Source organism: Mixophyes fleayi, chromosome 9, assembly GCF_038048845.1.
Source record: "Mixophyes fleayi isolate aMixFle1 chromosome 9, aMixFle1.hap1, whole genome shotgun sequence".
NCBI lineage: Eukaryota > Metazoa > Chordata > Amphibia > Anura > Limnodynastidae > Mixophyes > Mixophyes fleayi.
This window is the reverse complement of record NC_134410.1, coordinates 111,973,282-111,986,717: the sequence shown is the minus strand read 5'-3', so window position 1 is coordinate 111,986,717 and position 13,436 is coordinate 111,973,282. Positions and strand designations below refer to the sequence as shown.

General features: G+C 43.9%; 1 protein-coding gene across 1 annotated transcript in view; it reads right to left on the bottom strand.

Annotated features, from left to right (window-relative positions):
* Nucleotides 1-13,436, bottom strand: part of BGN (biglycan) — a 47,481-nt gene that overhangs the window by 23,414 nt on the left and 10,631 nt on the right. The window contains exon 2 of the mRNA XM_075184950.1: nt 5,423-5,699. Coding sequence (XP_075041051.1) covers nt 5,423-5,684 — 262 coding nt within the window. The 5' untranslated portion in view covers nt 5,685-5,699. The remainder of the gene's footprint in view (nt 1-5,422; nt 5,700-13,436) is intronic.

Sequence of the window (13,436 nt, the reverse complement as noted above, 5' to 3'; positions counted from 1 at the left end):
CACAGAACTGCCAGAATAGGAAAAGGAAGAGACGGTATAAATGTGAATATCTAAAATCACAATCATTTCCGGAAGGAAGGATTGGGATTTTAGGTAGGTCACATTTTTTTGGGTACATGTGTCTGTAATATTCCTTGTACTGCTGGGATTAAAATGATGTTAAGCAAAATTGTAATATTTGGGGCGGAATTCTATTAGCCGTGAAGTGTCTCCGAAATGTCCGTAGAGGTGAGAGGAAAAATTAGCGCAGATTTCTACAGTTTTTCAGGTCAGGACTTCATTTTGGACTGCCCAGTACTGTAGTCTACCAGTTGGTCCCAGGGCCCCATTAGCGTGTACACACAAAATGGAAAGATACTATATTTGCCCTGATTGTCTTGAGAAAGTATTCTAATAAGTGTATATTGTGTAATATTTTGTATTTCCAGCATACAGTGTGTATACTACTTAAAACTATCTTCAGTTCCTTTGTATCAGGCGCGGGCTGGGAGGTATCAGCCCGGGAGGCACACAGGCGGCCGCATCACATGACACGCGATGCGGCCGCCTGTGCGCTGACGCGGCCGCCGGTGACAAAAAACAAATTACTGCATCCACGGCGGGGGACGGGGGGAGGCGGCCGGGCCGAACAGCCGCTAGACTGAGCGGCCCAGGTGCCCGCTGCCCCCCTGCTCTGTATGCCCTATTAATTGAAAGGAATGATAGGTCCCGCATACTATCGTGAGACACTGGCTCCAAGTATGGGCTCCAGTGTTGGTGAAATGAGGGGCAGTATAGAAGTGAAAATGGTAAGTCATACTTGTCTACTCTTCCGGAATGTGTGGAGGACTCCCGAATTTCAGTTAATTCTACAGGGCGAGTAGGCCACCCTCCCAGATCCCGCCCACATCTTTACTGAAGTGATGATGCAAAGTGTCATGTGATCAAGGCCCCGCCCACCGCTGTGTAGTTATGCGAACCGCACAGCGAAAATTGCCCAGTGGGAGACGTGCATCGTCACAGCCCCTGTACTTGCCATTCGGTCCTCCACCCCAGGATCCCCCAAAAGGGAGGTCCAAAATTGAAACAAGTATGTGGTAAGCAGGGACGGGCTGGGCCGGGGGGCAGGGGGGCATCGGCCCCCCGGGCCGCTCAGAATCACCGATGTTTACGGCCGGCCGGCCGCCCCCCAGATTCAAAATTGCCGATGTTTACCGGCGGCCGCATCTCATGAAATAACATTTATTGAGCTATAACATATCCCATCCATGCTGAAAGGCTGTTCCAACCAAGCGTAGCATGGGCAGCGCTGCGGTATCTGTGGCGCTATATAAATAAATGATGAAGGGTGGGTGATGAACGATATTCTCAATTCTCTGCTCAGTTCACCTATACTCTGGTTATTCTCCAGCTCAGCTCCAGCTAATTTTTTATTCTTTCCTGTACGTAATGCAAACCGCATGATCTCCTTTACTAACTAACTCTGGAAGGCTTCATTATAATCAGGCATCATTGTTAGCTTATTGCCAAGGGGCCATTAGGCAGGAAAGGCCTTTTTTAGTTAGAGCATTTTAACATTCCATTCTCTCACCAGCCAATCATAACTACCATAAACATTCCGATACCATAAATCAGCGACTGTTTCGTCTCCACAGTGAAGGAAGATGCATTCTAATGGGACCCCGAGCACCAGTTGTCTGAAGGTTTTATCTGATCCAAGGAATCAACGCAAAGGTATACCTCTGCCTGTCTAGATAGTAAAGCAGCTGTCCCTTAAGGCCGGGAAATGCTTTAGTGTAATAAAATCCTGACTATGTACATATGACTGGATGTTTATTCCTATAAAATGGTTCAGCTTCCCACTGCAGTCCAGCTGCACATAGATAAAAAGTGCAAATGTGGATTTTAGGCGATGCAACTGCAGTACCTTACGTGCAAACGTAGCTCTGAAAGACGGCATATTTAAATAGGATTGTGCAGACGTTATGCACAAAATGTATCTTAATTGTCATTGTAATTGCAAGACTTGCTAAAGCTGGGTACACACTACAATGTTTTATAATCGGCTCAAACAGCCGACATACGACCGCTCGTTCAAAAGTCGGGTCAATGTGTGCAGTGACAACGATGGTCGAAAGTCTGCCCAAATGGGCGATTGTCGCCTCATTTGGTTGGTCGTACCGTTTAATATTTTCGTTCCAATCTCGTTTCCGCTGTGTAGTGTGTATAAACTTCCGACCGATCCACAACAGTGAGTACGAAATTACAGTAATTGCTCACGACAACATGGCTGTAAAAAGTCGCTAAAGGGACGTCCGCTCTTCCCTTTATTGTCCTAAACAAGGCTAGTGTGTATGCAGTCCATGGACCGAGCGATCGGACCATCGGTCGCATGTAAAATCGCTCAGCATAAAAAGTTGGTCGAAATTTCTGTAGTGTGTACCCAGCTTAAGGCTGAAGAGCCAAACAGGAATATACTGTAGGTCATTTACAACTGATTGGAAGGTAGGAAATCAGGACCATGGGCCTGATTTTTTTAAAGGATCTTAAATTAAGAAGTATCTTATTTCAGTGTCCTGGACAAAACCATGTTACAATGCAAGGGGTGCAAACTAGTTTTCTCTTTTGCACATAAGTTAAATACTGACTGTTTTTTCATGTAACACACAAATATCAACTTTAAATTTCAGTGTACAAATAAGCTATCAAGTATTTGTGTGCTACATGACTCAAAATTGCTTTATATGCAACACCAGCTAATGTAAATAAAAGTAATTACCGTCTTAAATGTTTAAGAATAACATTTATGCAACTCTACAGACCATGTAGCATATTCCAATAACTGCTGTAATTAAATTGAGCAGTAACCATCCTAAAATAAAATATAGTTATCTTATATATAAAAATCATTGGTCTGTTTGTTTGTTTGTTTGCTCGTCTATCCGATTGGGATGAAACCAACGCGTGGTGGTCCAGATGGATCCTGGTCAGGTTTAAGGAGGGGTTAGGGTCCCGGATGGACCTCCCGTTGGTGTACGGTGGGCAGAACTTTGACCCGGGGAGCCTGTTCTGAGCCTACATTTGGACACTCCTGCACCGATTGGGATGAAACCAACGCGTGGTGGTCCAGATGGATCCTGGCCAGGTTTAAGGAGTGGTTAGGGTCCCGGATGGACCTCCCGTTGGTGTACGGTGGGCAGAACTTTGACCCGGGGAGCCTGTTCTGAGCCTACATTCGGACACTCCTGCACCGATTGGGATGAAACCAACGCAAGGTGGTCCAGTTGGATCCTGTCCAGGTTTCAGGAAGGGTGGACCTCCTGTTGGTGTACGCTGGCCAGAACCTTGACCCGGGGGAACCTTTTCTGGACCTTCCACTGCATGGATTTGGATGACATTTAATATACAAACAAAGACGACACTTGGCAGCCACCTCATGGGTGCGTTGGAAGATCCGCTAAGCTGCTAAATATTTTTAAAAGGTTGGCACTTACATCCAACTCATTGATAACTTCATAACTTGAAGATTTAAACCAGGGTACTTCAGCTAGTTATAATATATTCTTTAATTTATACTAGGATATAGCTATAATGCTTTATTTTATTAGCACATGCTTAGTGGCTTTTAAGTGGAAGTGGCGGTAATTTGAAGCACTTCTGTGATTCACATCTTACTGAAAATCTAAACAAGGATCATTTGCATTGTTGCTGTATCTTCATGTCCCGTGTGCCAGTGAAACTGGTTGGCAGGGCTCTAGGTGTGAACTGCTAACTAACTCTAACTTAGTACTGCTCTGCTGACCCGATTAACAATTTTCAGCTGACACTTGTTTTTAATACCTTCCAGCTGGTTCCAAACTTTACAAAACACTTCTCTAACTTATTTTTTCCTGCCTGTAAATTTGCCTTTTTGTTCTTCGTCACGGAGACCTTTACACGTGTTCAAACTGTCTGTTCACTTATCAGGAATATGGGGCATATTTATCATAAGGCGAAAAGCCCTACCCGTCAAAGGATCACTGTCGAAGATAGCTAGTCGGTAGATCCTACTGGTGATAGAATTTGCCTGTTGAACAAACATTGTCGCGGTGTATGTACCGCCGCAATAGTTGCTATTTTACCGCCATCTCAGGGTGGCGATGACAGGAGAAAATGAATGAAAATATTGCTTTATGCTATGAATAAAGCATGCCTTAGATATGGTCAGTATTGAAAAAAAAAATGTATATTATTTTTACAAATTTTATTCTATTTTATTTTTCTTTACAGTTATCTATTTAGTTTTTTCTAGCCATCAGTTTGATGTGTGCATATCCCTTCAGACCATACAAGCCATAATTTAGGACTCCCTGCGCAGATTCTAGTGCCAATTTAGGGGGTGTGGCCGTACGAATCGCGTCATTACGGCCCTGGGAGATGCTGTTTGGTGCATTGCTGTGCCGGGAGAAATGTGGGAGTCTCTAGGACATCCCGGCAGAGTAGGCAACTAGACCGGCTCGCGGAAGCGGTAAATTAACACCTTACTTGCCAACATGGGCAAGATGATTCCCGGGAGGTCCGGGCTGCAGGTGGGTGTGTGGGGGCGGGGCTCGAAGAATTGCGTCATTACCCCTGCCCCCAAAACGGACCTCACTACTCTGGACCAATAAACACAGAGGACAGGGCTCTCCATGACGTCACTAGGCCCCGCCCCCTCTGTTTCGTTTACACAGTCGGCCAGGATCAGGGAGAATTGCCTGCGCTCCCGGGAGTCCGGGAAGACTCCCAGAAATTCGGGAGTCTCCCGGACATTCCGGGAGAATAGGCAACTATGATTAACACTTATCGCTCCATCTCAGTATCACGACACGGAAACATTTTATAGGTAGAACAAAATCAGCCTAATCGATGCATATTAATAAATACACCCCTATGTCTCTCAGCCTCTTCCTGTACAGCATAGCCTCTGTTGCGGTATATTACCTCTGTCTGCTAGTACAGAGCTGTTCCCTGTTGACCACCTTCAACCACTCTACTGCCCATGTGTCTCTGAAACCCTCCAGATTATAACATGAAGTTATAATAACCATTTACATAACACAGCACTGATTACGTTATTCAATAAATTCATGAATTCAACGTTTAAAAAGAAATAGGAAAGGTACCACTTAGTCATGTAACTGTTTTCATCTGTTTGTACTTAAAATATGCCTCTATTATAATAATGTACAAGACTTACAAATCTTCCTTGAATACAACTAACACTGCAGGAAGTCATGTCGAAAGAGCACTGGAGGGTGTTTGTGAAATACTGTTGTCATGTATTGGCTTGCCTAGGTTCTCTTTGATATTCATTACCATTGGAAGAACAGTGCCTGTTTGTCAATAATAAAATATATGGGAAATAAAGTATTCATTTGTTCTTGGCTACATAAATGATCAGTGTTTGGAGATATAGACTCACCCAGGTCAGAGCACTGTACCACACGCAAATGGCACTGACACCCAAATGGACATATGTCAAACCCAGGCATGGGTGGCCTCTCTGGCTTGTCTTCGGAAATCGAGACGTTAGGACTTATAGGAAAACCTGAACCATCCTCAGCGGCCTCATCTTTCATCATCGCTAATCCATCGTCCATGGAAAAGTCCCAGAATCCTCGCTGTTCAAAAGGCAGAGCATTGCAGAGGATCACACAGGCACACAAAAGGAGTAAGGCTTTCATTATTCCAGGGATATCCTTAAAAAAAAAAGAATATTTTAATCAGTCGGTTATATAAAATATGCTCAAGTGGTAGTTTCGTTTGTGCTTTACATTTTATTTTTCATATTTGTTTTACTAGACTTTCACTGTGTAAAATACAGTCGTATACAACCTCCTAAAAATGGCTGCATCCTAAATATTCTGTGTTTTTCAGTACATTCCTAATGGTACCCCTCACCTACACACTGTGGAGGAAGCCATTTTGTTGTAGAACAGTGGGACTCTCATATCCACAATCCCTGTGATTTGTGAGGAACTTACCTCAGCCAGTGCCTCAGCTCCTAAGTTTCCACAGGTTGTCAGCCTGAGGAAGCAGAGACATAAATAACTCGGCAGGATTGCCGGTTGAAAGCCATTTGGACCAGCCCTGGCTAAGAACGGCATCAGTGCGTGAAAACTGTTTTTTCTTCTGTGGTTTTGATGCAGTTGCCACATGTCCAGCAGGGGAGCGTGGAAAATATGTGGCGCCTTTCTGACACGGGTCAATGCCATAAAAACCACACATGCTTTTTCTACTACAGTTTTCAAAATGGACATCACAGACCTCAAGAAAGAGTACAGAATATTTTTCCCTATAAATAAAAGCAAGACATAAGGGAATAATAGGTCTAAATTCTGTGGTGTGACCCTTGCTTTAAATAACCGTTCTGTATCTGAATGTCCATCAAAAATAGGCGCAAAATTATAGCTTGCGGCCAGCTGCTGACTTCACAATTATAGGAGCAATATGGCTAGAGAACAGTTACATATCGAGCATAGTTCTTTAGTTGTCTCGGAACGCACACTATAATTTAGGAACACTTGTTTGCGTAGTTAGAATAATTAGGCATTACTGACCAGAGGCATACAAGTTCAGAGGGGAAGAAATTAGCAGTATGCAGCAATCACATATTTTGCTATTTATTGCATCATGTGTCACAGTTTCAGTACTGATGCTACATAAGCGAGAGTGGTCTGCTTGGGAATGTATAGACCGACAAAGAGGCCATAGGAAACCTACAGACCGTTCCTACCAAACTCACTTTGCTTTTATGTTTTTTAAAGAACCATTAAAACTTATCACCATCATCATCATCACCATTTATTTATATAGCGCCACTGATTCCGCAGCGTTGTACAGAGAACTCACTCACATCAGTCCCTGCCCCATTGGGGCTTACAGTCTAAATTCCCTAACATACAAACACACAGACGGAGGGGGGAGAGAGAGAGAGACTAGGGTCAAGTTTGATAGCAGCCAATTAACCTACTAGTATGTTTTTGAAATGTGGGAGGAAACCGGAGCACCCAGAGGAAACCCACGCAAACATGGGGAGAACATACAAACTCCACACAGATAAGGCCATGGTCAGGAATTGAACTCAGAACTCCAGTGCTGTGAGGCAGAAGTGCTAACCACTAAGCCACCGTGCTGCCCATAAAAAGAAAGTGCCATGACTCAAAATTGGAACTTTCATTTATGAATCATTAAGGTAAAAATATAGTATATTATTAACTCCCCATTCCCTAACAAACTGCTGACACCCTCCCACTTATTTAGGACAGTGTTTTAATGGGATGTGATACAGACACGCTCTCCCGTAAGCTTCCTCCTAGGTAGGCGGGGCTTAATGATGTGGTTCTCGTCCTCAAGCCTCCACCCCAGCAATGCCGTGAATTTCGGTATTTCATATCAGGGGCGGGCCCCCTCCTGCACTTGTCACCCACCCCCTTCCCCCCCCACATCCGGGATCTCCTGGAAGGGAAATTTTTAAAGTCGGCAAGCACGGATACAGGTCAAAAAGTTGAGACTACGGTCATTTGAGTTGTCCGAATATCAGTTTGTCCTGCCCCTGAGTATCAATCCACCAATCAGCACAATGCATTTGTGGAAAGCAAGTCTGGCAATCCTACTGAAGTTCAGAGGAGCGGCACAACATTCTCTCTGGTTGTGCTGTGTACCTCAACTTACAGACACATGTCTAGGTTATGGCCTAGGTTTACAAATCAAAATAGCAGTGATTTCGGACCAAATGACCTCCACTATGTCCGCTGTGTCAGAGAAGCGCCTCCCACCTAACAAGACAACATAGGAAGCAGAGGTGGTTCGCTTATCTAGTTACGTAAAAAAATCCAACTATTTCATATATAGTATTCTGCTCAATTATATGTAGCCTGTGATATACAGTATATCAATCTGATGTAGAAGATTTGCCTAATTACTGATACAATGAGGTTCATTGATAAAACCTAATGGATACAGTGAAGGTCATTGTGACTAGATCCCACCAATCAGAGCATCTTTCTCCCACTCTGGCCAATCGGAGCTCAGCCAAGTGCAAGTCACCGCCCTCCATATGGTTCCCCCCCCCCCCCCTCTCTTTGGCTTAAAATCTGCAAGAAAAACCAGGATCCCTGTGGATTTAGGTGAATAATAAATTGGTGAACTTGGGATTGGGGTGAGTGATTTTTTTTTTTAAATAAAATATTTTATCACAGTGTCTCTGTCTTCTTATAATAAGAGTAGTTTTTATGTGGCACTATAGTTCCGGTCACTATAAGTCCCAGCAGTCCCTGGATTATTATTATTATTATCTTTAATTTATAAGGCGCCACAAAGGGTCCACAGCGCCGTACATTACAAATACAGAAAACAGAGCCCCAAGACACAACATGATACAGAAAGAACAAAAATATATACAAACACAGGTAACAAGGTAAAGCAAATCAAATTATTTCTGGGACAATTAGTGAAAGGGATGGTAGAAATCAACGAGAAGTAGGTCGAAGCTAAAGAAAACAGGGCTAGGGAAGCAGGTCAAGAGGTACAGAGGGTGATGGAATAGTAGAAGGAGCACACAAGGAAAGAGGGCCCTGCTCCTGAGAGCTTACATCCTAAAGGGAAGGGGGAGACACAAACAGGGTGGTACTAACTGGGGGAGAGAGCCGGGACACGGTAGTTAGGAGGAGGTCTGATAGACTTGGATGCCCTGGCATGCTGGTACTTGTAGTTCTATGACCCCAAAGCAACTAATTGGATGACTATCGGCATGTTGATAAATCTGCTAGGTAGATGACGACTACAAACCTGTATGATCACACATTAACAGGCTCCTGTAAAGCCAGACGGGATTGTCCGCATACTGCCCAGTTGATCCTATCATAATGCAATTCATCAGTTATCATGTGTATGCTTATTTAGATATGGATGAGTGCGTGGTATATTGACATTTTGGAAGGGTAGTAACATGGAAGACTAGAGTAGTGTAGTGTAGGGCTTTAGGAGAGATTGCAGGTTATAAAAGGGCTATAGGAAAACTAGACAGAGCCTGGGCGTGCTGTATTGGCATGGAAAGTGTTAAACATTGGAAATAACGTGATTCCAGCAGGAAGGTTTCCTTAGCCCTTACCTCATGTGTTTTTCTGGGCAGGCTGCACAGAGGGGGCAGAACACAGACAGGGGGGAAGCTGAGGTCTTGTATGACAGGGAAGTGAGATAAACAGACATTACTCCATGGGTCCTGGGTGGTACTCAAGCAATGAGCCCCCACTCCGCATCCTGTGTTTGTGCCCGATCACCCACTGAAACAACCAACGTTCCACTCTGGATCATTAATTAATATACACAGCAAGATTTATACTCCCAAGTAATTGCAATAACCAGGAAACACTTCTCCCCAAGGTCACTGGAAAATACATTGAGACCCTCATCCCAAGCTCAGTTTAATACTTGTCATGATAGAACATGTACCATTAATTTGAATTCGTAGATCGGGCCTCGGTGTATTTCCTATGGAGAGGGTGAGAAGAGAGAGTGAAAGTGCCAGGATCGTGTCTTCTCACAATGGGCGTAGGTCCAAAAAGAAGCAACAGGCACCAAATAACGTCATTGAGGCAATCACTAGAAAGTGGACGGGATTCAGTGGAAAGGCTGAGCTAACCAAAGTTCGGGAGTGTCCCAGATATTCCAGTAGAGTATGGTGTTAGATGTTTTGTGTGGTAAAGAGGGTGTGTTTGGTATGAAGAGGGTGAGATGAGAGAGTGAAAGTGGTGAGGAGAAGTTGAGGGAGGTGTAGAGAGGGGTAATCAGGTTGGCAAAACAGACATCTGGAAAAATAAATCAGCGCATCCCCTACGATTGCCATGTCGCCCCACCCATAGTTCATACTTGCCAACTCTCCCGGAATGTCCGGGAGACTCCCGCATTTTGCGAGAGTCTCCCGGACTCCCGGGAGAGTGTGGCAGTCTCCCGGATCTGCGAAGTGGGCAGAATTAGGTCCAAAACGCCGCGATTCTCTGGGTATCGCGACTTTTTTTGCCCCGCCCCCTGGTTCAAAATGACGCATTTGTGTCATTACGTCACGGGAGCGGGTCCAAAATGATGCAAATTTTGGAGCCACGCCCCCATCACGCCCACCTCCCCCGTCAGGCTCCCGGAAGCCAACTTTAGAAAGTTGGCAAGTATGCCATAATTGCATAGAGGTGTGTGTCCTTTTTATATGCATCATAGGCCCTTCCAGGCCAATCTTCTGTGGTTTTAGCAATCTCACGTCTAACTACCAGCTCTTTTATTTTGGCGCTTTTCTACTTGTTTGATGGCACTTTGACCAGATGTTTCAGGAAACCGCAGCTTAGATAATTTGGCGATTTGTATTCAGATCATTCAAAAAATCAGGGTGGTGATTTGTCATATGGGAGGGCTCTCAAAATAGAGACTTAGAGGACTTTTTCTGGCGAATATGCATTTTGAAAATAGCCGATTTGAAAAGTGCAGCGAAAAGAGCCCACAAATGGCCACTTTTACTAAATCAGGCAATGTCGCCCTTTAAGTATTCAGCTGTATGGTTCAAGCTTGTATCTCTTTCCAGAAATACAAAAACATATATTTGTTTTTTTTCTGGGTGGTTCTAATGTTCCCGAAACAACATATCCATGATATCGCTTACCTAAGTGGCTATATATGCCACGTTTTAGCTAAAATCTTATCTACTAGATTGCTAAGAGTAGGGGTAAATTTATCAAGCTGCGGGTTTGGTAAAGTGTAGAAGTTGCCTATAGCAACCAATCAGATTCTAGCTGTCATTTTGTAGAATGTACTATCTAAATGATAGCTGGAATCTGATTGGTTGCTATAGGCAACATCTCCACTTTTTCATAAATTTACCCCCTAGGACTCGATTATCTCTACTGATTCTGTTTTAGAATTTTCTCTATTGGGTGACATTATACACAAGACCCTTGCACATATGGTTTTTGTTTTAGCTCTGCTTTGCTTATTACAAAACTCCCACAACATGTTTTATCTCAATTCATGAGCCAAGCCCCAAAAATGTAATCTGTTATATTCTTGGCATTATATGTCAACTAATTTCTACTAAGGGGTCTTTATGTTATAGAGCTGCACGATAAGTAATCCTAGTTTAATGTGTCGGGATAGTTTTGTGTATATAGGAATAGCTTGTACATGAATGTAAAAGTATTTATTTGGCCATGTATTAAAACAGCTGCTGTTGTTTAGGCAGTTAAGCATTAGCCAAAGATTTGCTGCCACCATGAAGGGTGACTGGTGCCTTCCTGAGCGAGGCAGCAGATGAAATCTTAAAATGTCTCACTGACCATTATCATAAAATAAATCATACTTGCCAACTCTCCCGGAATGTCCGGGAGCCTCCCGCATTTTGCGAGAGTCTCCCGGACTCCCGGGCGAGTGTGGCAATCTCCCAAATTCTGCCCACTTCACTAGGAAGTGCCCCCCGCTGTCAAATGACGCAATTCATGATGTCACAGGGGACGGGCCCGAAATGACGCGATTTTGGACACCCCGCCCCCTCACGCCCCCCTCCACTGGCTGGCTCCCGGAAAGGAGCTGAAGAAAGTAGACAAGTATGAAATAAATGCTGTTTACAGACGCCTTCAATCCTCTGCAAATAGTAAACCATAAAAGCATGTTTCCTTTCTATCCGCATATGTGTACATATTTGCCTATTACACATGATCAAAAGTGAGGGGTAATGCCTTGTTGCTTAGCAACACTAATAAAATAGCGACCTCAAGTTTTATACAAATTGAATCAGTGAGATGTTGGATTGTGCATTACCATATATTTGGCTGTGTATGTTACATATAGCCTATATTATGAGTGCCTATTTATTCAGGCTGAATCCAGTGGGGGTGGATTTTTGTCTTTCAACAGTTCATTCATACTCAGATGTTCAGCTAACATAAATAAATGTTAGTGAAGGGAGTTCTAGAATCTATTTTATTGTTATTTGCTGCCTGCAAATATCAGAACAGCTGGGTACACCGTTTTATGCTAAAAAAAAAAATATAATACAATTATTTGCAAACATTGTTATTTTTTTTTCTGCTGCTTTATAGTTGAAAGACTTCAAATAAATTAATCAACGTCTTTAAAGCAGGAAAGGGTAACTGTAGTTTTGAATGACTGCAGTGAATATCTGAGGAACAGTATATAAGAGCTCCTATCCACAGTATAGACAGTGTACCAGCAATGAGGTTCAAAAGCTGAAATGTGGGCCCATTAGTGATTGTTCCACCAGGGGTACAGCATGGTAGAGCAGTGGTTGGCATTGCCGTCTCACAACATTGGGGTCATAGGTTTGATTTGTGTAGTTTATATGTTCTCTCTGTGGACAAATGCATAAGAGTTCCCTCATACTTGCCTACTCTCCCGGTATTTCCGGGAAACTCCCGAATTTCGGGGAGTCCTCCTGGACTCCCGGGAGAGTAGCCAACCTCCCGGACACTTGTGGAGGCGAGGCATAATGATGCAATTGCACCGTTAAGCCTTCCCCCAAGCATTCAATGTCACAAATTTCGGGGTTCTTTATAATAGGGGGGGGGGCTACCCCTCCCCACTACACTTGTCACATGACCCGTCCTCCGGGGATCTACCGGAGGTCAGGTCTTAAAAATTGTCAAGTACGATTTCCCTCTGTATGGAATCACAGACACTGCTACCTATTACAGGTCTAATTTTCCTTATTATTCCCAATGCACTCCCAATCAGACTTCCTTTCGGATTTAATCAAATTCTATTGGCTGCTAAGGACTTCACTGTAAATGGCAGAAAGCAGAAACATTGTCGGTATAGTTCCCTTATTTCCAAGGACAGTGCCAAATTTAAAATATTTGTTCCTGGAAATGTCCCTGTTTTTCAGCAATGACAAACTGCATAATACAATTCCTAATATTTATTGAAAAGGAGTACTTAAAATGCGAAAACATATGTTAATCTCACAGAAAACATGGCATGTTGGGGATTGTAGTTCTCCAAGGTACACGGAGACAGTAGTCCAGTCTGGGTGGTCCAGGACACAGACCGGTCACGTTATGTTTTCTGATTTCTGGGCTCTCCCCGGAACCAGCCACTTTACAGCACGCAGGTGCGGATGGCCCAAATCTCTTTTTCACCTCTTTCCCCCCTGTGTGAGCCCGCCCCTCAGTTCCACCACAGTGTGTGTCTGCCCTTCTGTGCCCCAGAGTGTGCCCGCCACTCGCTAACAAAATGCCTCATGCATAGTTGCCTACTGTTCCGGAATGTCTGGGAGACTCCAAAATTTTTGGGAGTTCTCCCGGACTCCTGGGAGAGCAGGAAAACATCCTGCATTCTACCAACTTTGTTAGTAAAGTGGGGGTGGGGGGGATAGGGGGCGGGGCTGATCACTGCTTCCTGATCCCGCCCCTGCTGCAATATGCCAAAATTAGTAAAGG